Source organism: Castor canadensis, chromosome X, assembly GCF_047511655.1.
Source record: "Castor canadensis chromosome X, mCasCan1.hap1v2, whole genome shotgun sequence".
Lineage (NCBI taxonomy): Eukaryota > Metazoa > Chordata > Mammalia > Rodentia > Castoridae > Castor > Castor canadensis.
In genome coordinates this window covers 1,631,889-1,659,731 of record NC_133405.1, presented here as the reverse complement: position 1 = coordinate 1,659,731, position 27,843 = coordinate 1,631,889, and the positions used below count along the sequence as shown (strand labels likewise).

The 27,843-nt window shown below is 53.6% G+C and overlaps 1 protein-coding gene across 3 annotated transcripts; it reads right to left on the bottom strand.

The window, feature by feature from the left end:
- Positions 1-334: 334 nt before the first annotated feature.
- On the bottom strand, positions 335-25,912 carry Pdzd4 (PDZ domain containing 4). Of its 3 annotated transcripts, none has more exons than XM_020181756.2 (8): positions 25,527-25,912; positions 6,369-6,622; positions 5,328-5,418; positions 4,757-4,855; positions 3,677-3,739; positions 3,185-3,286; positions 2,639-2,749; positions 335-2,448 (listed from the first exon to the last, which is right to left on the bottom strand). In XM_020181756.2, exons 1-8 carry the CDS (start codon positions 25,584-25,586, stop codon positions 901-903), a joined length of 2,328 nt encoding a protein of 775 aa, XP_020037345.1. In that variant the 5' UTR covers positions 25,587-25,912; the 3' UTR covers positions 335-900. The 3 variants fall into 3 exon arrangements, with proteins under 3 accessions (XP_020037345.1, XP_020037346.1, XP_020037347.1); XM_020181757.2 differs by having other exon boundaries at positions 6,387-6,622; positions 25,527-25,911; XM_020181758.2 differs by lacking the exons at positions 5,328-5,418; positions 6,369-6,622 and having other exon boundaries at positions 25,527-25,909.
- Between the last annotated feature and the right edge of the window lie 1,931 nt (positions 25,913-27,843).

Genomic DNA, 27,843 nt, shown 5'->3' with positions numbered 1-27,843 from the left:
CTGAGGTCTTCCACTGTTGCTCCTGGGGATTGGTTTCCTAACCCCTCAATATCTAAGCTTCCTCCCCAAGCCACTCAGAAAAGTGGCCCTGCTCCAGATCATGTCAAGCACAGAGCCAGGCTCAGTGAATTCATTTGGGATGGTCACTGCCCCCTTGATCCCTGCGGTCTCACTTTCCTTCAGTCACTGGGGAGGGAGGTAGCCTTGAAAGCCAAGGCAGTCGTTCCCCATCCCCACCCCTCACAGTAGAGGCCCACCAGGATAGCTGCTTCCCATTCCTCCCACCATCCCCCCTTCCCTCCCGCCCCAACCCTCCCTCTCTACCTTCCCCCGCCTCCTTCCCAGCCAACCCTCGCCAACCCTCGGTGGGGTCCACCTTTTTCAGGCTGCTTGAAGGAGCGTCAGCCCCCACAGCAGGTCCACAAAACAGAAAAACAACTATTGGCAAGCACAGAAAGGGAGAAAAACCACAAAATCAGGGTTGCCTTTGTCTACAAGTAACTGCAACTCCCAGGGGCAGGGAGAGGCTGCGCTCAGCAGTGGAGCTGGACGTTCTCTTGTGCTTAGGCTAGTCCACCTCCCCTCTCTGCACCCACTTCCCTGTCTCCAAGTACACACGTCAAGAGGCTGCTCCCACACACACACACAGGGCTGTCCACTATAGCTGTTCCCTCAATGCCAGCTGTCGACGTGGTCTCTTGGAGAGAAGGACGATGGAAAACAAGTGTCTCTTCTCGGGGCTTCTCTGTTAACAAAGTCCTGTGCACACACAAAGACAGGTAGGAGCGTGCGCCTGCAGTGTGCAAGCACACACGCAGACACACACACTAGATTCTAAGGGAGGGTGAGGGCCGGCCTGAGAGGCTCTATGGGCCTGGGCCAGACTCCTACCCCCCCAGCTCAGACGGTGGTGACTGAGAGCAGAGGGTTGTAGACCCTCTTGCCATCAGCTGAGCGTGCACCGTGGGCCAGCATCTCCTGGATGGTGATCCAGTTGTCTAGTATCTTCTTGTTTCGCTTCTTCATGGTCTTGCGGTGGCTCAGGGCAATGATGTTGAGCTCGGGCTTGCTATCGCCATTCTGCTGCTCCCTCAAACACTCCAGGCGGCTCTGCATCATAAACTCCCGTCGCTTCCGCTGCTCCCGCGCGCGGATCAGGTGCTGCTTCCGCTCCTCCTTGCTCCAGTAGCGGCCCATCTTCATCTCGCTCACGGCGTCGTCATCAGTGGTCATGCCGCTGCGCTCTTCCCGGATCTTCAAGGCCCGGGCCTTCAGCAGCCGATCGCGCACTGGCCGCTTGGCCACGTAGCGTGTGCCGTCACTGCGCACCTTCACCTTCCACTCCATGCGGGGTGCTTCGGCGGCTGCGGCCACCACCCCACCCACCCGAGGGCCACCAGCCAAACTCAAGGAGCCATGGCCCAGCTCTTCCAGGGCCCGTGTCGGGGCCAGCTGCACACAGCTGTGGTAGTGCTCGCCCTCCTGGCCCTGGCCACGGTGGCGCCTCGAGAGGTAAGGGCTGCCTTCAGGGCCCACACGCTCCAGGGTCACCCCAGTCTTCGGACTGCGGCGGACACGCTCCTCTGCGTGCTGTCTCCGGCCCACCTCGGGATCCCGGGAGAGGGATCGGAACTTGGCAGGGCTCCCAGGTGTAGGGGCCACCTTGGGGTGGGTGGCAACAGGGGGGCCAGGAGGGGTCCGGTTCAAGTTGGAGTTGCCAGCAGTGGCTCGCTTCAGGGGACTCTCGGGCAGGGGCTCTGCCAGCAGTGGAGTGCTGCGGCAGCTCTCCCCTGTGTTATAGGCGCTGGTACTGTCCTTGTCTGACTTCTCGGGCAGCTCAGAGATGTCAGACAGCTCGTGCTTCTTGGGCTCACTGGCCGCCAGGTCATAGAGACTCTCCTCCTCCAGCAGCCAGGCCTTCATGCAGCGCTCCCGCAGCTGCTGCATCTTCTGGGCCCGCAGGATGTTGCGGCACTTGAACTCCAGGTGCCGAAGCTCCTCCTCCAGCATGGCCATCTCATGGCCCAGGCTCTCATTGCGGTTGACGTCCAGGGCGCTGTTGCCACTGGAGGCCCGGGAGAAGAGGATGCCCAGCTGGTTGCCATTCTCCAGATGGCACTTGATCTCCAGCAGCTCCCGGTAGCGCTCATACTCCTCATCGGTGAGGCCTGGCACATCACCTCCTCCCAGCCCCGCCCCCTCGGCCAGCAGGGAGTCCATGCTGAAGTGGAAGTCCCGGCTCTGCAGGGCATCCCCTTGCAGGCCAAATTTACGCAGGCTTCCGGGGGTGTTGGTGGTGCTCGGGGGCTCATCCCCCAGCAGGTCATGTTCGGAGCTTTCTTCATTGCGAGTACTCTCGTCAGTCCGGCCCACTCCGCTGTCCAGCTCCTGGCTATTGCTCAGCCCTGGGCCCCCATCAGGAGCACCCTTCTCCTCTTCATTCCCAGGCTGGGGCAGAAAAGACAAGCACACTCAGTTAGGGTTCCACAGACGGGGAGGCTGCAAGAGGCCTAGCAGGGTTTCAAGGCTGGCGTCCTCTCCTGGCCCAGGCTGGGAATCCCAGCAACACTCCAGCCCCTTCCTCCTTCTTCCCTCCCCTTTGTCTTCCCCACTAGCAGCCCTTCCTTAAGCTCCTTACCTGCTGGGCAGGGGGTGACTTCAGCTTCCTAGTACGAAGGTCCCCCTCATTCTCAGAGCCAAAATCATCCAGGAAGTCATCCCGGTCACTGTCCTTCCACCTCTTCGCCAGCTGCAGAGACAGACTTGCGTTATCCCCACCACCTCAAGGACCCCAGATGCCCTTCCAGTCTTTTGAGAACCCATCCTCTCGGTGAAATCAACCTGAGGTGGGTAGTCCCTGTCCACTCAGCCATCAGAGGCTAGAAGGGGAAGCCCTGCTCTCCCAGCCTCAACCTCAGGTTGTTGGCATGTCTGTGCACCTGTTACCAATCTGCAGCTTCCAAGACCGAAGGCCTAACCGGGCGCTTGTGGCTCACGTCCTAGCTACTCAGGAGGCAGAGATCCAGGAGGATCGCAGTTCAGAGCCAGCCCGGGCTAATAGTTCGTGAGACCCTATCTCGAAAAAACCCTTCACAAAAAAGGGCTGGTGAAGTGGCTCAATGTTTAGCCCCTGAGTTCAAACCCCAGTCCCACCAAAAAGAAAAGGCCTGATGTTCACACACACCTGGCTCTCGGGCCGGGCCACCAGCAGGGAGATGTTGGTATTCTCCTCCTGGCTCAGGATGGCCACTGCCTCTTCTCGGTTCTGGACATCCACGCCGTTAATCTGTAGCAGGCCAGGAGACAATCAACAAGAATGCCAGGGCTGGTCTTGTGGGGGGACCCTGGCTGGACTAGGACAGGCTCTTCAACTTTGGGAGGGCGTAAATAAGCAGAAGATGCCAAAGACAAGATACCCTGGCCTGTGCCAGAGCACACGTGTGTTTTGGGGAGAGGATGAAGTGGCAACAGAGGGAAAAGAGACTGGGGAGCTGCCAGCCAATCCCATGAGCACATGGGAGCCGCTGGGGGCAATTAAGCAGAGGGGAGACGAGATTCTGCCTGGGTTTCAGGCGTGGCAAGTTGCCCGGCATCGGGCTAGGTTTAGTGGGAGAGCACTAGGAATGGGCTGTGGAGAGGGGAGCGGCGACTGCTGCTGTTCACTGCAAGTGCTCACCTGAATGATGCGATCTCCTTCACGGATCCGGCCATCTTTGGCTGCGATGCTGTTGGGATTTACCTGCAGGACACATGGGGTCGTGGCACCTACAGTGTCCTTGTCCACGGGAAGGGGCAGCCTTATCTCAGGAGCCCCCAAAGCAAACTGAAGGCCCTCTCTCACTCCCACCTCAGCTCAGCAGTGGCTTCCAAGCTCCAGGAAGCAGGGGCAGAGTCAGAGAGCCCCCAGACCTTCACCTCCCTCACTTGGGAGAACATATGCTGAGCAGAAGCGCCCCAGTCCCTACCCAGCACTCTGGCGCCCTGACCCTCACCCCTGGCACTCCTACACTCTTTTGCGACACGGAGGGGCCTATTCTTTTTTTCTACAAGCTAGGCAAAGACAGGTGGCTAGAGCCTTCCTCATAAAGCAAATATCAGAGCTGGTGAAGTGGCTCAAGTGTAAGAGCACCTGCCTTGCAAACATGAGGCCCTGAGTTCAAACCCCAGTATCACCAAAAAAAAAAAAAAAAAAAAAAAATTCATTGCATGGAGCTGGGGGCTCACGCCTGTAATCCTAACTACTCAGGAGGCAGAGATCATGAGGATCACAGTTCAAAGCCAGCAGGGCAAATAGTTCGTGAGACCCTGTCTCAAAAACACCCATCTCAAAAAAGAGCTGGTGGAGTGGCTCAAGGTGTAGGCCCTGAGTTCAAACCCCAGTACTGCAGAAAAAAAAGAAAAGAAAGAAGAGAAAATATCAGCCCTGTGGCAGGTAGGAAGTGGGACCCTCCCCATTTGGAGGGGTAGCTTTATTAGGATACTGCCAATGGAGGGAGAGGGGAAGGTGACCCTTGTCAAGTGCTGGGCACAGGAAGGAGCAAACTCTTCTGCAGAGGACTACCTCACTAGACACACTGAATCCATGAGCCACCGCCACCCAGCAACCTATGTCAACACCCAGGGGACAGTTGAGGCCTCTGGGCAGCCCCACGCCCCGGACGGGCCATGTGAAGAGGCCACAAGACTGGGCTAGGACAGCTTCTAGGCCCTTCCTGACTTCCTGTACCAGAGTGTGCCTCAGCACCTGCTTGCATACCTCTCCGACGTAGATGCCCAGGTCCTCCTCGTCATCTGTGCGGTAGCACACCATCAGGCCCAGCTTGTCTCGGTGGCTGCTTTTATACAACTCCACCTCCTGCCACAAGGGTATGGGAGGAAGCAGAGGCAGAAAGGCCCAGGCCACGTGAGCAAAGAAGCCTGCAACTGGCAGCTGCCTGGGCCTGGCCCTTTGCCCCAGCAGCTCCTCACCTTCCCGTCCAGTCACCTGAACTGAGTGTCCAGCCCCTGGCTTTGAGGCCTGCCTTTTCTTACCATCCCAAATGGCGCAAGTGTTCAGCAGTCTCCCCCTACCAGGAAATGCCCAAGACGCACAGGATGTACAGGACACACAGGACACAGACATGCGTGGGACGTGGACTCACCAACATAGACGGACCGTACCACCTCACCCACTCCCTCCCTGACTCAGCCAGGTGTGCACTGGGAAGGGCCATGAGGCCTGGCCACCTGGGGGCAGCAGGAACCAGACCTGAGCAGGGTTGCAGAAAGCAAGGCCTGCGCTAGCTCCTAAGGCTGGCTGCAGGCCCTGGCCTGGCCTCCAGGCTCACCTCATACTCCAGTTCGTCCATACGGTCTGCCTCCTGCGGGCCGCCCTCCATGAACTCCGCCGGGTCATAATACTCATGGCTGATGGGGGGGCTGCCCAGGAGAAGGTGGGGGTCAGGCCGGCCATTTGCTTCTGTGGTGCCCTAGCCCCAGCTCCAGGCTGGCCAGTCCCAGTATGCTTTAGAGAGTAGGTGGCCCAGCTGCCTCCTCCAGAGCCCTCTTCTGAGTATCCATGGAAGGACTGGGGATGGTCCTCAGGTGAGAGTGTGTAGGAATCCACCCTGAGGACCCAGTGTGCCTATTTCTCCCCACCCTATCTCCTACATCAGGGACTGATTTCTCCAAAGCCCCCCACCCCCAGCACTGTCCCACTCATGCAGCACCCCCAGGAGTTACCCAGGCCCCAGAGGCCTTCTGCAGGACAGACAGGCTCTCCTCTGCCTCCAGGGGCTCCCTTTAGTCCCAAAGCTAAGATTGCTGCTCACGGCCCTGTGGCCTACCTCTCTGCAGAGGAGGGACCCCAGGGCTATCTCCCTGCAGCCGGGGCCAAGAGCAGAATGGGTCAGCGCTCACATGGTCATGGGCCACCAGGCCTGGATGAAAAGCCCTTCTTCTGAGCGGGCCAAAGAAAGAAGCCGAAGAGATGGAGGAAATTCAGAGCAGGTGGAGGAATGGGACAGACAAGGGATGCGAGAAGACTCAAGGAGTGATGCTTGGAGGAGGCAGAGACGATGGGGCGGCATAGAAGGAGAGAGGATGGAGGAGCAGCAAGGTCCTAGGCACGTCGGCCTCCCCTGGGCCCTTTCACCGGCTGGTGCTGAGCCCGGGGCTACAGGACTGGAGGTTTGTGAGCCCTCGGGTGCCAATGCCAGTTTTGGAGGCCAAGAAGCCTGCTTCCTGCCAGACAGAGGCAGGCTGAGTCGGGTCTCCCTGCCATGGCTAGAGCTGCATCAATGGCGCCTCTTGGTGGCGTGGGGACATCTGCCCCAAGTGGCATGTCCTCTCTGGAGGCAGGGCCCAGGGCCCTCCTGAGGGCAACTCACAGCTCAGAGAGGACGTACGGCTCCAGGAGGCCCATGGGTGGAGTGGGCGGGCGCAGCTTGCCCAGCGCCATGATATGCTCGAAGGTGATGTCGGTCTGAGTGCCACTGTCCACCAGCTGAAGGTCATGGCAGGAGCTGTCCCCCCGCAGGCGGGGGCTGCGCCTCAGCACCTGGATCACCAGGGGCTCCTTGGAGGCGCGCAGGGCCTCCAGGGTTTGCTCCTGAGACAGCTTGGAGAGCTCCTTCCCGTTCACCTGCAGCAGAGACATGCCTCTGTGAGCTCCCTCAAAGGCTGGCTCCTCCCCTCTGGAGGCGAGGTGAAGGCCAGCAGGACCCGAGCTTCCAGCCAGCACCCAGATCTGTCAACTAGGGAATCTGCTTGCCCTTGGTGCCCTCATTCCCAGAGTGCTCCCTGGCGATTGCCAGGGTGACCTGGGGTTTTGTGCACTGGGTCTGAACTGAACATCTTCAGCTCCTCTTTCAACAGGAGCCAGTCACAACTCTCCTGTCCTCCCTCCCGCTGGGACCTGCTTCTTCTGGCAGCACTGAGGCCAGAGCTAGCCTAATGACAACCACACTAGCCAACCTCAGGAACTGCCTCTGTTGCATTTATCCACCCCAAGGCAGGAGGATAGGCCGTATCTATCCACAAATGCCTTCTCACTAGAGCAGGGCAGTGGCAGTGACGAGCCAAGAAAGAAGGACTTGTTCTGTGTCCTCATGGTGACCACTAGCTTGCTGAAGAGAGAAGGCCCTGACACACAAGAAGTCTCCTGGGATTGTAAGGTCCTATAAGAGGTGTAAAGAAGCAGATCTCATAAAAACACCATGGTTTCTTGGACGCTTGCTATGTGCCATGTTCCAGGCAGGGCCCGTGATGGGAGTCCTCACCAAACCCTAACCCCTAACAACCTTAAGGGAGATATTATTGCCTCCATTCTACAGATGAGAAAACCGATGCTCAGCCAGGTGAAGGAACTGAATCAGAAAAAGGCTGCACGGTACCAGAATGAGGAGCAGGGGAAGAGGAGGCCACTGCAAGTCAGGGCCCAAGGCGGAAGCAGAACTAAGAACAGTCTGGCATGAAGAACAGGGTGATGGGCAGTGGAGGGTGAAGGCTTTCCTGGCAGACGCAGGCGGAGACTCAGGGTGGGAAAGGAAGAAAGGAAGGCACCCTTGGCCCCAGCCCAGCCATAGTTTCTACAGCACCCAGCATGCACTGAGCCCTGGAACAGTTCACTGTGGGTTTTTTGTTTTTTGTTTTGTTTTGTTTTGTTTTTTGTGGTGGGACTGGGGTTGGAACTCAGGGCTTTGTGCTTGCAAAGCAGGTGCTCTATTGATTGAGTCACCCTCCCAGTCCATTTTGCTCTGGTTATTTTGGAGATGGGGGGTGGTCTCATGAACTATTTGCCTGGGGTGGCCTCGAATAACGATCCTCCCCATCTCAGCCTCCCAGGTAGCTAGTGTGCCCTCACTGTGCCCTTTAGGTCCTCTTTGGGTGAGCAACAAGTAGAGATGGGACAGAACAAACAAATGCCACCAGAATTCAGAGCATGTGTCAAAGGGCCAAGGAGGGAAATTAGGAAGCACTCTTTGGAGGTAGCAGCTAGGGACCCTTGCAGAGGCTCATTCAAAAGGTGGTCCTGGGCCCTGCAAGGCCACAACTAGTAGTCAACACTGGGGCACTTCACCGGCACAGGGCCAGTCCCCAGGAGGGAGATGGGCAGGCTCCTGGAGCAGATGCAAAGGCAGGGAGAGATGGATGAAGAAAAGAGGTGAGGAGACTGGTTTGCCTAGGGACAAGGCAGAGTGGAGAGGGAGAAGGACCCCACGCTGGGCTGGGACTACATGGGGCTATGGCAAATGAAAGTCCTCTGCTTTGCCAAGTGGTCCCAACAGCTGCGAGTTTTCAAGGCCCCTCTGTCATGTCTCCGCACAGCAGCACTCCCTCCCTGGTTTCTCACAGAGGGGTCCTAGGGACCTCCTGGCTTTAACAATTCTCTGAGCCCATGTAACCCAAACAATAACCTGTCTGCTCATTCATTACGTCTTTGTAGATAATGTACTTGTTTTCTACAGCTCTCTTCTCCCCCAAATTTTCATGCTCTGAGAAGAGACTTTTTAAAAACTTCAATTTGTCTGACTATAAAAGAAACAGGTCCTTGGGTGCCGGTGGCTCACACCTGTAATCCTAGCTACTCAGGAGGCAGAGATCAGGAGAATCGTGGTTCGAAGCCAGCCCTGGGCAAAGAGTTTGTGAGACTCAAGGTGAAGGCCCTGAGTTCAAGCCCCAGTACCGCAAAAAAAGAAAGAAGGAAGGGAGGGAGGGAGAGAGAGAGAGAGAAAGAAAGAAAAGAAAGAAAATCAACTGAGACAGAACTGGAGAGGCTGCAATTAAACAAGCAGGCTGGAGAAGAGGCTATGTGCAGGACCACCAGCTGAGGTGTGTCAGGAAAGCCTTAGTCAGGTATGTTAGAAGTGGCCTCAAAACCTCAGCAGCAGGGGGTTGGAGGCGGTTGTTAAAGACAGACATTATCACTGTTCCATCCAGTCCATCTGGAAGTAAATGCTTGAGGATGGTGTGCAGGTCCATATCTGTTAATTCCATGCTCAGTGACATGGCTGTACTGCACCGCTTACACCACGGAAATTGGCCACTGCTCCAACTCAGGGACTTAGCTTTGTTTCAGAACATTTGCCAGCTCACCACTGCCACTAAGTGGAAACAACAAGGAGGCAGAAGAGCTTTGGGCTTCCTCTAGGTTTCAAGAGGGAAGTCTCTCCCTGAAACTCCATACTCAGGTGACACAGAATGCAGAAGTGCCTTTCTCCCAGGAATGTTACCCAGCCAGCAATGTTACTATGGAAACCAGGCCCAGGTGTGGGGACAAGCACTCAGGGCGGGCTGATGGGGGCTGGGCACATACAGCCTTAGCATCAGGGGCCGTCATATTGCCTGTAACTACAGGGCACGCTCCCCTAGGCCTGAGCACAGACAGATCTAAGAAGGAGGCCACAGGCCCCTCCAGCCTCCTGCCACTCTTCCTCTTCAGGTCATGGTGGGTCTTAAAAGTGGGTGGGGCAAAGACAAGCTATGATAAGGAAGAAACAAGCCCCTCTAGGAGAGTGAGGGCTACCAACAGGGAAGAGTGGCTTAGGCCTGTAATCCTAGCTACTCAAGAGGCGAGATTGGAAGGATGATAGTTTGAGGCCAGCCCTGGCCAAAAAAGTTAGCAAGACTGCATCTCAACAAAATAAGATGGGCAGCTACATGAGATGCATAGGTAGGAGGGCTGTGGTCTGAACCAGCTGGGGCAAAAATGCGAGACCCCATCTGAGAACATAACTAGAGCAGAAAAGGGCTGGTGGTGTGACTGAAATGGTGTGAGGCCCTGAGTTCGAACACCATTACCACAAAAAAAAAAAAAAGATGGAAAAATATGGGGCACTCAGCAAAGCAACATGGGGCCAGGTCCTCTGGTGACAGAAGCTCTTCTCATCCTGCATGGAGCCCTGCCCTGCCTCACCCCCAGCTGTCATGAAGCCATGCAGTGAAATGCCTCTGACTTTAGACTGCCTACTGGGCCACCCCAGTCTCTAAAAGGCATCCAGGGCTGGGGGTGTAGCTCAATGGTAGAGCGCTCGCCTAACATGCTATCCCAGTCACCACACACACTAAAAGGCCCAAACCCAGGCTTGCTTCTGCCAGACTCCCCTTTAGCTCCACGAGCCACCTGTGTACACAAGCTGGGGCTCAGCTTGCCCAATGACCACACTCAGGACCCACTCTGCATTCACACCTCCCTTGTTGTCACCTGGTGCCAGCCCCACCAAGTAAATTCAAATGAATCAGGGATGTAAATGGAGGGGGACAAACTACCTGTCTTAGAGACAGCGGGCAGCATGTTTATTGTGTTGGGATGGAGAAGAAACACCAAAAGGAACACTGGGGAAACACTAGTGGAAAAGATGCAAGACTTCCGGGTAAGATACCATAATCACAGGCTCAGAGAAGAGTGCCACAACGCATAGAACTGATAACAGTTATCCAGAATGAGGAATTCCTACAAAACACAAACAAAACAATTCAACAGAAAGAATCATGAGCAAAGGATAGCCAGAGGCATTCAAAGGCAGCCCAACAGCAAGTACTACAATGCTGCAGCGAGATGAGATGCTGCCCTTTGGGACCCTTGGGACAGCTGATGCTACACAACTATGAGGATGTGTGTTCCATGGTCACAGCAACCGAACTGCCACAGATGAAAGGTCAGTCAATGGTAGGATGGGCAAAACATGTCGGCAGAGGTGTATGGTGCAGTCAGGGAAGTACACATGCTTCTTAGTGGCACGAACAAAAGATCACCTGCATCAGAACCACCGCACTGAGGAAGGTCAGGAGCCGTGCACAAGGGGTGGGGGTGGGGGGGGTCAAATCTGTCTTAAAGCCGGGGGGGGCCAGTGGCTCACGCCTGCAATCCTAGCTACTTGGGAAGGATGGTGGTTTAAGGCCAGCTCAGGCAGAAAATTCAAAAGACCCCCATCTTCTCAACCAATAGTTGGGCGCAGAGGTACACGCCTATCATCATCCCAAGCTGTGACTGAGAGAATAGAGTTCCAGGCCAGACTGGGTTAAAAAAAAAAAAGGTTTCTAGACCCCATCTCAACAGGAAAAAAAGCTGTGACATAGCAGTGCAAGCATGTCATCCCAGCTACAGCATAAAATAGAGGATCATGGTCCATGCATGCTGGCCTAGTCTAAAACCAAGACCCTATGTCAAAAATAACCAGAGCAGATCATTCTCTTTCTCACTCTAGAGATGATCCACTTCAGTCTACTGAAAGTGTATTTCCTTCCTAATAAACTTTACTATCACTTTCACTATAAAAACGACTAGAGCAAAAAGGGCTGGAGGTATGGCTCAAGTGTTAAGAGCACCTGCCTAGTCAGCATGAAGCCCTGAGTTCAAACCCCAGTACCATCAGAAAAAAAAAAATCTGCCTTGAACACCTTTTTCAAAGAAGAGAGCAGAGGCAATGTGGCCCACACCAAATGCACTCATGACACCCTATACTTATCTGCAGGCAGAATCAAGTCCAGAAAGCCAGAGTTCAGTCTTTGCTATCTGTGTTGGGAGGGGTGCCAGAGACCTTTGCTCCAGGGAGAAAAGTTTTGTTGTGTGGCACAAATAACAACTGGGTAGACTTGACATGTGGGCATATCTGAATAGCCACAGTGCTTTGACTTCCATTGGGCTCTGGAAGCTGCCTGCAAAATAAGTCATCCAATGACCTAGCCACATCTATTCATGCCACACTAAGTTTTATGACCTGCGAGGGCCAGAAGATGGTCAAAGTGCTCAGGACAGACATGGAAAGAACCAAACCACATATGCCAGAACAGAGCCTCGTGGAGTCTCTTACCAGGCCAGGGGCACCTGAGGGCAGGGGCCTGGCTACTTTGGATCCAGAAGGAATACCACAATTTCCCTGGGTAAGGGGGCGGGAATCGGAAGAGTAAGCTCATTGTCTGAAAACTCTTATTAAAAGAATACTTCCACTGGGCGCCGGTGGCTCACGCCTGTAATCCTAGCTACTCAGGAGGCAGAGATCAGGAGGATCGCGGTTTGAAGCCAGCCCCAGGGAAATAGTTCACGAGACCCTGTCTTGAAACACCCTTCCCAAAAATAGGGCTGGTAGAGTGGCTCAAGGTGTAGGCCCCGAGTTCAAACCCCAGTACCGCAAAAAAAAAAAAAAAAAAGAAAAGAAAAGAAAAGAAAAAAGAATGCTTCCAGGCTGCAGCAGTAGCTCATGGTAGAGTTTTTGCCTAGCATGCGCAAAGCTCTGAGTTCCATTCCCAGCACCACAAGGTTAAAAAAAAAAAAAAAGGAATGTTAAGTGCATAAGTACCTCCTTTGGAACAATCTGGAAGGAATCCACTTTGCTTCCATTACTGGGAAAGTAGGACTTATGGACCGAGACTATTGTCAGAAAACTCATTATTAAAAACTCTTTCCTTCATCAAGTGCAACCTACCTCCTTTGGAACAATCCAGAAGAACTCCACTTTGTATCTTCCAACACTTCACATACCTGAAAGTGCACTCAAGTCTCTTGATTCCTTTGCCCCAGTTCCCAGTAACTCATCTTCTCCAGCACTTGAGGGGAGGTGGTATCTCCCTGGCCTCAGTATGAGCTTGCAGTCAAGTGACAGCCTCGAGGTTTGTCCCCACTGACTGCTCCCTCATCCCGTATAAGCACAATGGATTTAGTACATATGCTTTTTTTGTTTTGTTTTGCTTTGCTTTTTGGTGGTATTGGGGTTTGAACTCAGGGCCTCATGCTTGCTAGGCAGGTGCTCTACCACTTGAGTCACTCCTCCAGTCCTCGTACATATGTTTTGAAATAGTAAAAGTGCCCAAAGCACCACACTGAGGAGACAGGAAAGCACAAAGATCAAAATCACAGTCCCTAGCAATCACTTCCAGGGACAGCATGGCCACTGGCTAGCTCAGGCACCGTCCTGGCCTGGGACTCTTCAGCACTCAGCTTTGTTTCCTGATCTGCTGCCAAGATGAGCCCAGCTGAGTTCAGAGTCCTCAGCTGTGACCTTGGGCCCTTCCCTGGAGGTACACCATGGCACTGGGGGTCCCTCATCCCAGGCAGCCCATCACTCTTTCTGTGCACACCATCAATCAGAAATCTCACCCCAGAGTGTAAAATGGTCATTTTTCTGGAGAGTATTTTGTTAGTAACTAGAAAGGTCCTTGAAAGGCTCATCAGGTGGGCATGGGAAGAGCCACCACTCCCCCAGCTCCTGTGCTGGTACACCCCTTCCTATTTATGGGGCCTGGGGTGCACTGGGAGGGCTTGTTGCCAGGACTGTGGGGGTGTCGTAGCCAGCCTGGAAGCTAGGGACAGGGCATGGGGTTGTGGTGGGCATAGGAAGCCTTTCTAACAATCAAGGATATTAAAGGGTAAGCAAGGGATAAATGACCCAGTGGCCGTCAGAGGCCCCAGACTGGAGTGGGGTGGTGCTGGGCATCTCGTGCTCTGAGAGCTGCCCACATCCTCAGGAGCAGAGGACAGGTGATTCCTGGTGGTGACTGGGTCTGGAAGCAGAGGAGACAGGGAGGACAGAACAAGATAGAGATTGACAGGAACTGCAGGAAAGAGAGGCAGATGCTCCTTTCTGAGGGCAGAAGGCTTGAGATGGTCAGCCCTCTCCCTCTTCTCCCAAGCTCAAGGAATAGAGGGTTACTTTTGCCTGTTTATTTGTTTTGTTTTCTGGTGTGGGGGACCCAACTCCAGGCCTCGCACTTGCCAGGCAGGCACTCTTCCACTGAGCTAAATCCCCAACCCCTCAAGGAATATAGTTGGAAGGTTAAAGGAACAGGGGCAAACTGCATTTCACACGGCTCATGGCAAAGAGCCCAGGAGATGATGTGCACAAGTGACCCTTAGTGTCCCCAATCAGTTGGGACCCCCTGGAAAGAACAGAGCATACACGTGACAGGCCTCTGTCCTCTCAGAGCTGAAGGTCATCTGGACTCTGGCAGAACTGGGGGTATAGCTGTGAGCAACGCCAACATGATCCTCACACTTGAAGAAGCTGGTGTTTGGGGGACAGAACCCAGGAAGCATTTCAGATGACTCAGTGCTGAATTACAGGAATAGGAAACAGAAAATGTGGATCAAGTGGTCAGGAGCAGTCTTTCTGGGAAGGTGACACTTGAACAGCGACCCGAATGATGACAAGCTGCTGCCCAGGCTAGGGTGGAGTGGCTCAGTGCTCACTTCACTAGAAGGCGGGGATGGCTCCAGGAGGACAGACTGGAGTGGTCCAGGCTACAGAAAATGTAGCTTCTTAGCCCCAGGGACAGGCTGGCAGTGGAGGTGACAGGACATTAGAAACTGCTTTTGCTAAAAACCATTGCGGCATCTGTTGGGGGCGGGGAGACACGTGGACTAGTGGATGAAGGAAGGCGGGGAAACCCAGCCTCAGGCAGCTTTCGCACGTAGTACAGGCAACTGATGATACTTTTCCATTCGGGTTGGGTTTTACCGGGAGACTTGGGGGAGAAGGGGAGGCTAAATGCCTAGAGGATCGGTAGAGAAGACGGCCAGAGAGAGCCAGCCAGAGTGTAGGCGTCAAGACCTTGAGAAGGGGAGGGGGAGGTGGCAGCGCGCGAGGGGTCACGCGAGGGGTCACGCGCCAGGTGGGCCCTCGCAGTGGTTGGGTGCCTCGATCGGCCCGGGGACAGGCCTGGCTGGGGGCGTAGTGGCGCAGAGGGCAGAGGGCGGCGGAAGGCGGGGACCCGGGCGCACTTGCCCCGCCTTCTGGGCCCGAAGCCTCAGACAAAGAGCGCGCGGTGGCAGCGGAGTGGAGGCTGCGGGGGAGACACAGGCGCGGCTACGGCGACGCGAGGCCGACCACGACCACGACCCATGCAGCACTGGTCCACCACGAGCTGCCGGCCAGGCCAGACGCATGGACGCGACTGCCGCCCCGGCCGACCCAGCGTCACCCCTGCCCAGGGCTGGGCTCCGCTGCAGGTCCTGCACCCCGCGGACGCGCGCTGTGGGACGGGGTACCTTCTTACTGATCAAGGGTCTCTGGGAAGCTGAGACAGGAAAGCCGAGAGGAAAGAAAAGAGCCCTCCCCTGGAAGATCCTACAAGGCCTGAGGAAAGCTCCCTTTCAAACTCCCATTGGTAATGCAGTTGGGCCCCCTGGTGTCACAAGCAGATAGATGCTCCTTACCGCGCTCTGCAGATCAGAAGACAGAGGCTGGGGAGAAAAGAAGCCAGTAGTTACCCTGGCTTTCGCCGCTGCTGTCAGTAGTGTCCAATGGACTACTACTACAAGCAGATGTGACTAACTTCCTGAGTCCAGGCAGGCGTTATTGGGATCTTCAAGTGGGCAGAACATCAGAGGGGAGGAAGCCCTGAGAAGCACAGGCTGTATTCTACCCAGAGCCCCCCATTATGTTTTCCCAAGACTGATTTTTTTTTTTTTTGGTGGGACTGAGGTTTGAACTCAGGGCTTCACTTTTGCAAAGCAGGCGCTCTATCTGCTTGTCACACCTCCAGTCCATTTTGCTCTGTTTTGTTGTTGTTACTGGGGCTTGAACTCACTTGAGCCACTCTACCAGCCTTTTTTGAAGGGTTTTTTTCGAGATAAGGTCTCGCAAACTATTTGCCCAGACTGACTTTGAACTGCTATCCTCCAGATCTCTGCCTCCTGAGTAGCTAGGATTACAGGCATGAGCCATCGGCACCTTGCTTGCTGTGGTTATTTTTGGAGATAAGGTCTGAAGAACTACTTGCCCAGGCTGGTCTCAAACCCAGATCCTCCCATTCTCAGCCTCCCAAGTAGCTAGGATTACAGACATAGGATTACAGACATGAGCCACTGGCGCCCTCCTTGCAATCTGGATTTTGAAAATTGCCAACCTCCAGGAATGTTGAAACACCTGCATGTTCCTGTACCCAGCTCTCCCCAGAGCACACGTCCTGACACACCTGCCCCCCAGCTTCACATGCACAGAAGCAGTTGAAAGCAAGAAGCCATTCCTCCCATTCTCCTTGAAAGCAAACATCGTGCTGTGGAATGCACCACAGACCCAGTCAGTCACTTCCGACTCTCTCCAATGATTCTTCATCCAGGATCCAATCAAGGAGCACACGTTCCTATGATTGCGTGTCTCCTTTAGTCTAGCAGGCTAAACACTTTTTCCTCACGACACTGACCTTTTCAGGAGTCATTACAGGACCTCAGAATCTGCATTTGCCCGATCCTATCCCAGTGATGACATTCAGATTAAGCTTTTTTTTTTTTTACAAGAGCACCAAACAGGCGACACTGTGTCCTCTCTCCTCCCGCCCAGCACATCCCACTGTTGGAAAATGATCAGTTTAATCGAGTGGTCAAGGTGGTGGCTGCAGAGCTCTCCATATTAAGGTGTACTTTTTTCCTTTCCCTTTTCTTTCTTTCTTGCTTTTTTTTTTTCTCAAAAGTGTATCACTGTGTAGCCCAGGCCACCCATGAACTCTCAGTTGTCTTGTCTCTGCCTCCCAAGTGCTGGGTGACGGGTGTGCCACCATGCTTAACATAAGGTGCACTTTCTCTTCCTAGTTCACAAGTAATTTTGAGTAAGGCCTTGAAACCTTGTGACTATCCTGTTCCCCCTCAAGCTTTCACACCTAATACTTCTACCACACAGTGACTGATCCTTGCCTGAGTGAATTATTCCATTTGAAGCTGCAAAATGCCTTAAATTCTAAGAATTCTAGCAGGGACACAGCTGAACACAATGCTCACATCTGAGGGCCCAGCAAAGTGTATGGCCACCTGTCCAAGCCACACCATGCCCCTCCTTGCTTCCCAGGGCTGGAGCACAGAGAAAGATGGTGGAGTTGCATTTATAAGGCCTTTTGTATGTGTGTTGGGGGAGAGAGGGGGTGCCTGTATGCTGGCAAAGGAGTGGTTGGTGGGAAAGGAACTGAACATGGCATAGAAGACTAGGTCATGTCCACTTAGACAATGTCCCCTGGAAGTCCTGATTTCATAGGTTTGAGGTGAGGTCTTGCCCCTTATTTGCAAAACACCTCACTTCCCCAGAAATGTGGATGTCACTTGGAGCTTCCACTGATTTAGCTCAAGTTCCTAACCTGAGCTCCTTGAGTCAGCAGCATCAACACACCCGGCAGAATCCCAGGCCCCACCCTGGACTGCTCAATGAGAATGCACACTTTAACAAGGGCCTGGGGTGGAGGGTGGAGGGTGGAGGGTGGTGGAGCCAGGCAGGACTCCTACACGCAGAGCTTCTTTCAGAAACTAGACCTGTGCTCTGGGGCATCTCTCCTCTCCTCTCACTTCTTCCCTCCCCAAAGCTGCTGAGGGGGTGGTGCTGGCCCAGGGTCTACAGGTATGTCCTCCAACAAACACCTCTCCAGAGGTCATCTGGCCTCTGCACTCCCCTGTAGTCTGGCCTCAGAAGCAGACAGGAAGGAAGAAGCCCCTATACAGCGTGCCTCAAAAAGCTAACCAATTCCTGAAGTTATCCACGTGGGCGTTTGTTCCACCCTCACGGGCCAGGAACCTGGCCGATCAAAGGCTAAGTCTAGCAGTAATCAGAATGTAAGTGCCTCTAACTAAGCAGGTGTGAGGAAGACAGAATGCAGTGCAAAAAAATCTTGGCAATCCTCAGAGCCAGCCTCCAAGCCTGGGACTTCTCAGCCTGACCTTCAGTGTAAAATGACTAGGCGTGCCTCCACTGTGTGCCTGTCCCTCTCCTAAGTCACCTTACATGCTACACTTCATAAACTTAGGGGACTTCCCCTGTGTTTTAGCTCCCTTCTTTCACATCGGAGAAACGCTCGGAATAATACTGTACACGGCTTTCTCCCTGCACACCAACGGTGCTATGTCCGTACGTAATGGTGGCAGACACATTGTCCCAATCACCTTAGACAAGTGCTCTTTCATTTCTGTCTAGCTGGTGAGGAAACTGAGGCACGGAGCGAGTGAGCTATTCAGTGACTTGTCCCCGGTCCCACAGCTGTGGGTCAGGGCAGAGCCACAGTTTGACACCAGACTGCCTCCATTCCTGTCACCATACTGCACAGAAATAGAAAGGAAAGAATAAAGACCACCCAGGTCCCCCTCAGGTCTCAGTACTGAGCTGAGTGCTCACACATTGTTTTTCTTTTGAGCTGCGGATTTTAAAGCTTTTTTTTTTTTTGGTGGTGGTACTGGGGTTTGAACTCTACGCTTCATGCTTGCTAGACAGGCACTTTACCACTTGAGCCACTCTGCCAGTTGAAGCTTTATTGAGGTATAATTGCCATATGATAACTGCACATATTTGAAGTATAAAAGTGTGACAGGTTTCATATATCATTATACACCTGTGAAACCATCACCAGCAAGACAGTAGCCATTACAATCAGCCCCAAAAGTATTTGCATGCCCTTTCTGCTCCCTCTGAAACCACCGATGTGCTTTCTGTGGGATTTGATTTCAGTGCATGAGCCAGGCCTCAGAACTCTGAGATAAGGAAGGGTCATTTTAAAATCTTGGGACAATAGTACAAATCAGGGTGACCCTCTCTAGAAAATGACTGTCAGAATTTGGTGCCCATCCATCTCCTCCGCAGTGACTTCATCTCCCCTGGGAAGGATGCAGCAGTGCACAAACAGACCCAAATCCCTGAGCTGGGCTGGGGTAGGGGGCCACATGTCCCCCACCAGCTCCCCAACCCCAGGGATGGTGGCTGCCACAGCAGGAGTTCAGCAAGTAGGTACTGAAAAGAAAGCCTGGCAGACCACCAAAAGGGCTGAGGGGGTGTCTTTGGCCAGTCCTGAGGTGGACAGAAAGGAGAGGACAGATGGTCCTGAGTCACGCCTCCCCAAGGCCCCAGTAGGTTCTGTCACCATAAAGAATAAGTGAAGTACACTGGACAGCAGTTCCGTTCAAACACTTCTTTACTTGGCCTCTCCAGTGCCAGGGCTGCTACCATGTCATGGAGTCAGAGAAGGAATACCAAGTTTTAGAACACTGTGCTAACGGGAGAAAGGTAAAGAGGCAGAGCCAAGGTCAGTGATTAGCTATGTGACAAGGGAGTAGGATGGTGAAGAGGAAGTGTGTGGGTATAACAAGCATGCGCTGCTTCCTACTTTTCCACTCTTGGTAACTGAGCCATATGCTTTTTCTAACTCAACCTGCAGTCACCACCCCACCCCTGACACACACACACACACACACACACACACCTTTTTCAGAGGGGGCTGTGTTTTCCAAGTCTTGCTTGGTTACATGTGGTAGGAGGACATAACTGTAATAACAGAAATGGCCTTGAAGTTCTGACATGCCACATTAAAAGGCCTGGGACAGACCTCATCAGTGAATAAAGGAACAAAACCATGCAAACCTCTTGATAGCCACAGAAAAAGCATTTGACAAAATGTTTTTGTTTGTTGTTGCTTGTTGGCACTGGGGTTTGAACTCAGGGCTTCATGCTTGCAAGGCAGGTGGCTCTACTACTTGAGTCATTCCACTTTCCCCTTTTTGTGTTGATTATTTTCTTTTTTTTTTTTTTCTTACTAACTGGAACATGAATGTGTTGGTTATTTTTGAGATAGGGTCCTGTGAACTATTTGCCCAGGCTGGGTTTGAACCAAAATCCTCCTGATCTCTGCCTCTTGAGTAGCTAGGATAACAGGTGCGGCCCCTTCAAGTGTTTTTATTACTCAACAAACTAGGAACAGAAGGGAGCTTCCTCAACCTGGTAAAGGGCCTCTATGAGCCAGACATGTTAGCACCCGGGAGGCTAAGGCAGAAGGATGGAGAGTTTGAGGTCAGCCTGGGCTACATAGTGAGGCCCTGTCTCAAATAACAACAACAAAAAAAAGAAGCCCACAGCTAAGGTCACACTTACAGGTGGAAGACTTGACACTTCCTCCCTTCTCAGATCACCACTTTTTTTTTTCATTTTTATTAGCATATATTCATTGTTCAGGGAGGATTGTGACAATTCCCAGTTCACCACTTCTATTCAACACTGTGTTGGAGGTTCTAGCCACAGCAAATTGGTAAGAAAATGTACCCAGATTGGAAAAGAAAAACAATTTCTACTCTTCAATGACATTATCTGTTAATAGAAAATTCTGAGAACTCCAGTAAGAACTACTATAACTAGTAAGTTAGGTAAGATTGCAGAATCAGGATCAGTGCATAAAAATCAGTTGTGGGGGGCTGGGAATGTAGCTCAACAGTAGGGCACTTGCCTGGCATTTGGTGCCATCCCAGCACCAAATATATAAATAGTATGTCCATATAGTGCCAATGAAATCAAAATGAAATAAAGAAAATAATTCCATTTACAATAACACCATAAATAAAATACTTGAATAAATTTAGCAAAATAAGGGCAAGACATCATTGAAAAATTAAAGATCCAAGTAAATGTTAAGACACTTTATGTTCATAGGCAATGCCCTCCAGATTGCTCCACAAATTCAATGCAGTCTCCCTCAAAATCCCAGCCCACTTGTTTTCAGATACAGAGAAACTGGTCCCAAAATTCATGTGGAAGCCCAAGGGACCCAATATAACCAAAACAATCTTGAAAAAGAAGCACAAAGTTCGAAGTACTCACATTTCCTAATTTCAAAAATTCCTACAAGGCTCTAGTAATCAGAGCAATGTGGTACTAGAAAAGATGCCACTATTCACAATAACCAAGTTATGGAAACAGCCAAGATGCCCCACCACTGATGAACGGATTAAGAAAATGTGGTATCTATACACAATGGAATTCTATGCAGCCATGAAGAAGAACGAAATGTTATCATTCGCTGGTAAATGGATGGAATTGGAGAACATCATTCTGAGTGAGGTTAGCCTGGCCCAAAAGACCAAAAATCGTATGTTCTCCCTCATATGTGGACATTAGATCAAGGGCAAACACAACAAGGGGATTGGACTATGAGCACATGATAAAAGCGAGAGCACACAAGGGAGGGGTGAGGATAGGTAAGACACCTAAAAAACTAGCTAGCATTTGTTGCCCTTAATGCAGAGAAACTAAAGCAGATACCTTAAAGCAACTGAGGCCAATAGGAAAAGGGGACCAGGAACTAGAGAAAAGGTGAGATCAAAAAGAATTAACCTAGAAGGTAACACCCACGCACAGGAAATCAATGTGAGTCAATGCCCTGTGTAGCTATCCTTATCTCAACCAGCAAAAACCCTTGTTCCTTCCTATTATTGCTTATACTCTCTCTCCAACAAAATTAGAAATAAGGGCAAAATAGTTTCTGCTGGGTATTGAGGGGAGGGGGAGAGGGAGGGGGCGGAGGTGGGTGGTAAGGGTGGGGGCAGGGGGGAGAAGTGACCCAAGCCTTGTATGCACATATGAATAATAAAAGAAAAATGAAAATAAATAAATAAAAGTTTTTACTAGAATAAAAAAAGAAAAGAAAAGAAAAGATGCCAACCAAAATCACAATGGTAGCTGGAGATGTGGCCGTGTGGCTCAGTGGCCCAGTGCTAGCCTTGCATGTGCAAGTCTGCACTTCCATCCCAGGCACCACCCCAGGCACCATGAAAAACAAAGAAGAAGCCACAACAGGACGCCTCTTCACACCCAGTAAGACAGGTATAAGACATAACCAGAAAATAACAAGTGTTGCCACAGCAAGTGCTGGTGGTAATGTAACATGGTACAAACGCTGTGTAACAGTGTCCAAGAATTACCACCCAGCGATTCCATTTTTAGGTATGTCTCAAAAGAATTGAAAGCAGAGACTCAGATACTTGGACACTGATACAAATAGAATTATTCACAAAAGCCAAATAACCAGATGCCCACAAACTGATAAATGGATACTATGTGGTATTTCATACAATGAAATATTTGACAATAAAAAGAAACTCAGGGGCTGGCAGAGTGCCTCAAGTGGTAGAGCACCTGTGTAGCAAGTATGAGGGCCTCTGTTCAAGTCCCAGTAGTGCCAAAAAAAAAAAAAAAAGAAGGGAATTTAACACACGGACCAACCTTGAACACACTATAAATGAATGAAAGAAGCCAGACACAAAAGGTCATGTGTGTGTGGTTTCATTTACATGAAATGCCCAGAATAGTCAAATCAATAGAGACAGAAAGTAGATTAATGGTTGCCAGGGAGGTTTTGGGGGAGAAATGGGGCAGTGACTGCTAAAGGGTATAGGATTTCTTTTTAAGGTAATGAAAATAGTGGTACTGGTTACACAAGTTTGTAAGTATACTTTAAAATAAAAGGAATGACTTGTCCACTTTGAAAAAATACAAATGCATAGTATGTGAGTTTTATATCAATAAAACTGCTTTTATTTATTTATTTGTTTGTTTGTTTGTTTAATTATTTACTTTGCAGTGCTGGGGTTTGAACTCAGGGCTTTGGGCTTGCTAGGCAGTCCTCCTACACCTTGAGCCATGCCTCCAGCCCCAAAGCTGTAATTTTTTAAGTGCTTGTGTATCTGGAACTCCAAGCTAGGGTAGAGATTTGTGAGTTCTTCCCTTGGGAGGCACAGACCTCTACGAATCTAGAAGAGGCTACAGGGAGCCCTGGTAAGAGGAAATTATAGGGAAAGTGCTGGGCTGGGGATGTAGCTCAGTGGTAGAGACCTACCCTAGCTTGTGCAAAGCCTTGCATTCAATTCCCAGTACCATTTCTCAGTGGGGTCCTTCATTCTCACAAGGTGCGGAGGCCATAAAGTGAGCATGAGTGAGATCACTTTGGAAGAGACTAGGAGAAACGCCCTAAATATGGCAGAGCAAGTGTGTTTAAGGATTTTGGGAGGTCCTGGAAGCTACCTGGGTTTTCAGGACAAAAGTTTCGTCTGCTAGGGTACAAGTAGGCTGCAGCCTGGTGAAAACTCTCCTGGCTGCGCCTCGGCATCCTTCTCCCAGAAGCACAGTCAGTGTGGGCTGTGATGGCTCACACTTGTAATCCTAGAGACTCAGGAGGCAGAGATCATCAGGAGGATCGCGGTTCAAAGACAGTCCAGGCAAATAGTTCGTGAGACCCTATCTCAAAAAAATCCATCACAAAAAAAGGGCTGCAGTGGCTCAAGGTGTAGGCCCTGAGTTCAAGCCCCAGTACCGCCAAAAAAAAAAAAAAGAAGCACAGTCAGGAGGAGCAACTAATAGTTCTCACTACTTTCCATATATATATATTATTATATTTTTTTCTTTTGGCGGTACTGGGGGTTTGAACTCAAGGCCTCGTGCTTGTTAGGCAGGCACTCAACCACTTCAGCCACTTCACCAGTCCTTTGTGCTGGTTATTTTTGAGATAGGGTCTCGCCGGGCTGGCCTCAAACTACAATTCTCTTCATCTCTGCCTCCCAAGTAGCTAGGATTACAGGCGTGAGCTCCCTATATTTTTATTCAATCCTTTTGTTCTTCCTTCATCTTAAAGTATAGCTCCTTTTAAACCATTCCATCTCCAATTGTAGCAAGGAGGAATGGAGAAAGTGAAGGTTTCTGCCCAAACTTCTGTAGGAGCTTTGAAGGGAGCCGGATCCCCAGGGAGCTGAGCCCAGGGGCCAGCTGGCCTTCGGTGGCCCTCCTGTGGCCAGCCACCTGGCTGAAGGCAAGTCCCTTGTGTGAGAGGAGGGCTCTCACTGTGCTTGCTAAGCTGAAGCTCTGTGGCTTGAGCCACACCTCCAGCAGGAAGGCTCTCTTTTTTAAAGAGAAAGTCAAGTAGGGACAATCCCACCCAAGGTCATCTCGCCCTCTTCCCCATTGGAACCTCCCTGAAAGCAGCCCCCAGTGGACCTGGGCCTTCCAGAATTGCCAAGGGAAGCCCAAAGAGTCACCAGTGTTGCCGCCCACTCATGGCTCCTTTCAGGCCTAGCCTGTAGCTCAAGTTGCTCTCCCCTTTAGACTCCTGCCAGGAGGTCAGTCTTAGGTGAAAGCACTTCACCAATACCTTCTCCACGAAAGTCAAGACAGCCAGGTTGGAATTGCTTGCCATTTGATGGAATGAGTCCAGAAAAGGAAGCAATGAAGACGGGATCCGGGAGTCCTCATCAACCAATCACCCCAGCCTACCTTTCACCCTGAGTCCCTACATCCAATAAATTCCACAGACCGCCCTCAGTCCCAACCTTGGTCATTCCAGACCTCTACCTCACTAGGAGAATAGCAATGCCCAGGCAAGGTTTCCAAGCAGCAAGAGCAAGAGAGGAGAAACAGCAGTGGAGAGGAGAGGATGGGCAGAGGTTAGCCGGTGGAGGGCAGCGAGCAGGAGAAGCAAGGGCCAAGGAGAGGGGGCCAGTAGCGCCACCTGGCTAGGTCAAGACTTGTGCACCAACCCCCACCATCTTCCGCACCTCGCCTCCGGTTTAGGGTGGTCAGGGCAAGTAAGTTCGCAGCAGGAATGTTGGGCTCCCCGGGGTCCCCTCAATACCCCCGGGACACAGTGATTCCTTCCTATGCCCCCCCACCCCACCCCCGCCATCCCTTCCGACCGCATCGCTGCCCTTGTCTGCAGGGGTTCTCGGCTATTTGTCTAGGAGCCTACAGGTTCTCCCTAGTTCTCCTGCATGCACTTGCTCCCTAAGTCTAGACCAATTATCCCAGGAGCTGAGGCCAGAGGCACTAAACGCCTGTAGGCGCCCTAATCTGCTCTTGGGTGCCGACTCCCTCTGACCTTGACCTCCTCGCACTTAGCCCTAGCGGGTCTCAGTCCGCATCATCCGGGGCACATTTCTCTAGACAGCTCGAAGATTGCACACAGAAAGTACACACAAGCGGGGCTGGTGAGCCTCCGCGCACACACAGACGGGGCACAGGCACGCACTCACGTAGTCACGCCACGCACAGGCAAGAAAACCCCACTCGGGGCTGACGGGCTGGGCTCAAGGTGCGAGCGTGCAGCCTGGTGTGTCCTCCCCGTCGCCCGCAGCCACTTCGCGTCCGGTCTGGTCCATCTCTCCAAAGGCCCAGCAGGCCAGAGAGCATGCCAACAGGCAGAGCGCGGACAGGACACCGCCGATTCCCGCGGCGCCAACTCACCCAAGAGGCCCAAAAGCCCTCAGCTCCTACTAGACCAGACCGGGGAGTGGATACGGGAATGAGCACCCAGCCGCGAGCCTGACGTCGACGGCCCCTTGGGACCTCTGCGCCCCTGCCCCTCCGAACGCGGGCGCCCCCATCTTCCCTGGATCTGGGTCCAACCCCGAGGGCATGCGCCGGGAACCGAGCCCGTTGCTATGCAATCTCCATCCCGCGCTGGCCACACCGCGCGCCTCCCGGTTCCGAGTCCCGGGACGGTAGTGCGCCCCACCCGGGGCCGAAGCCAACTTCCCATCCCGGGCAGATCTGGACGCAGGATTCGTGTCCCTGCCTGCTCCGGACGTCCAAGCCGTGCACCTCTCACCCCTACCCCCACCCGGCCACCGCCATCCGTGGCTGCTTCCCACGAAGCGCCAACACCCAGCAACCCCAGAATGTGAGGGTGAGGCTGGCTCCCTACCTTTTCCTCTTCGAGCCCTCTTGCCCTCGCACACCTGCCTGCCCTCCACCTGGCCGTCCCCACTCCCCACGGGCTCTGCTCCTTCCCTAGGCGAGGCTGCGCCCGTGGCCCCAGCGGCCCGGAGGCCCTACCTGAAGCATCACTTTGTACTGCTCCTCCGGTTTCTGGACCACGCACATATTACATCCCATGGTGCTGGCCGGCGAGGGAATGAGGAGGGCGGGAACGGGGAGACGTCTTTCACTGGCCCGTGCGCGGGACCTCGGGTCCCGGGCCGGGGCCGGGGGCCATACCCTAGCGCGGCGGGAGAGCCGCCTAGCAGGGGAGGGGGGCACGCCCCCAAAGGAGGGGCCGCTCCACGCCCCTCGGCTTAACTCTTCGCTGGCCAAGGCCAGGCCCGGGCATGCTCCCTCGCGCCCGGCCAGGAAAAAAAGGGCAGCGGGGGATGGGCGGGCGCGCGGGGCGTTGCCTGGCTACGGCCCCCCAGGAGGCGCGGGGGCGCGCCTGGCCGCCAGGGCCGTCAGGGGCCGTGGGCCGCGCGCCTCCCCGCCTGCGGGGTCCGCCGCTGCCGCTGCCGCTGCCGCCTCCGGCTCCCGCCCATGGCCGCCAGTCCCGGGAGCCCAGCCTTTGAGCTCGGCGCCGCGGTCCGGCCCGCCGACAGCGGGGGGCGGCGGCGCGGCGGCGGCCCCCGCCCGCGGCCAGGCCCGCGCCCGCTCTCCCGCCTCTCCGGGCCCCGCTCTCGGCGCTCCCGGCGCCCGCTCTCTGGCCCGCAGCCGGCCGGCTGTCTCCAGCTCCTGCCTGGGACGACGGGCACGCGCGCGCGCCCGCAGCTGCGGCGGGGGAGGTGTGCGGGGACCGGGCGCACGCGCGCGGGGGGAAGGGAGCGGGGCTGGGTGCGGGCGGGAGCTGCGGGGGGCCGCGGGAGTCGGAGTGGGATGCCGGGGGCGGGGCCTTGATGGAAGCGGGCTGAGGCTCCGTGTGACGCCCCCATGCCCTGTCCCGCGGCGCTCAGCGGACCTGTCCTCTGCTCGAAGACGGGGTCCTGTTTGGAGGAGACGCCTCCCCGATTCCCTAGAGAGAGTTGGGGCTTCGGTAGGGGGACAGTATTTCAGCCCTGTCCCCTGGTCCTGGATGCACCAGCCCGAACGGCCCTACTCCCCTCTGTTTTCTCCTTATTGAGTGACTCCCTCCTTCAACTGAGCCATTCCCTTGCCGTCTTTGAAATGGACACCTTTGTTTAGAGAAAAGCAAAAGGAAAGCGTGGAGAGTGTAGGTGGCGAGGAGAGCAGTCCAGGCAGCCTCGGATGCCTCGGGGTCCTCCTGTGCACCGGACTGGCTGGCCTGGGGCCGCTGCTACCTGCTTCTTCAGCCCCAGCCCGCACTCCTGCACACCGCGTTAACAGTCCCTCCATCTCTTCCTCTTCCTCTTCCCTCCCACGGCCTGCCCCTCTTGGGAAAGCTTTGAGAGAGAGAGCCTCTGCCTGGAAAGCAGCTTTAGCTCCAGGCTTTGGCAAATGAGGGAAGCCTTAACCACACAGGGACGTGTAATTAGCAGCGTTGGCCATGGCTCCTTCCTCCAAGGCCTTTCCTTTCCTCCCCCACTCCTGCTTTAAGGGGCAGAAATCAGGAATGGTGGGTCCACCTAGAATCTAAGGAAAAGGGCCCGAGTGGAGTGCTTTATGAGGAGTTTCTCATAGAAAGCAGAACTTGACACAAGGGCTGATATGCACGTTGCAACCTGTTACCAAATGGCCAGCTGGTCTGCTCATTGAGAGCTCAGCATAGGTCTCTGGCTGATGGCTAGGAAGCTGAGTAATGGCAGTATCTAGCCCAGCCGTAGGGAGAGGAGACCCCTGCTGTTGGGTCCAAGCAAAGCCCCCAGCCCTTCCTATGCCACTGCTGACAGACTGTTCCCTCTGCCCTGTACCTTGCTGCATTCCTCGGCAGTGAATGCTCCCCTGAGCATGAGGCCTGGGGCTGCACAGAGCAGTCAAGCCATTCTCCATGGCGTCTGAGGACCTTTATCCCAGGCCATCTCTCCCTCTACAAAGTGAACAAGGTGGGATTCTACTCACTGGGAGGGTTTCCCCTCACCCACATCCCTTAGACACCTTGAGTGGGGCCACAGTGTGGTGGCAGCCTGTTTTTCCAGTCCTGACATAAGGTAACCCACGGAAGAACTGGATCTGAGTTCCTGACAGTTGGTCACAGGGAGCCCCGACCTGGGTGCCCATAGCTGTGAACTGTGGGGGAGTGCCAGTGCAGTAGAGGCAAGGACGTGTGGAGCTGGACTACCCCATCACTTCCCTTCCCTTACTGTGCCTCTGATCCCAGCTGGGCCTAGGCCTGAGTGTCTGGTGCCCTGGGATGGCTGCTGTGCAGGGACTTGGGAAGTCTGACCCTGCTCAGCTCCTGGTGGGCAGCTACAGTCACATTGGCACTTGATGT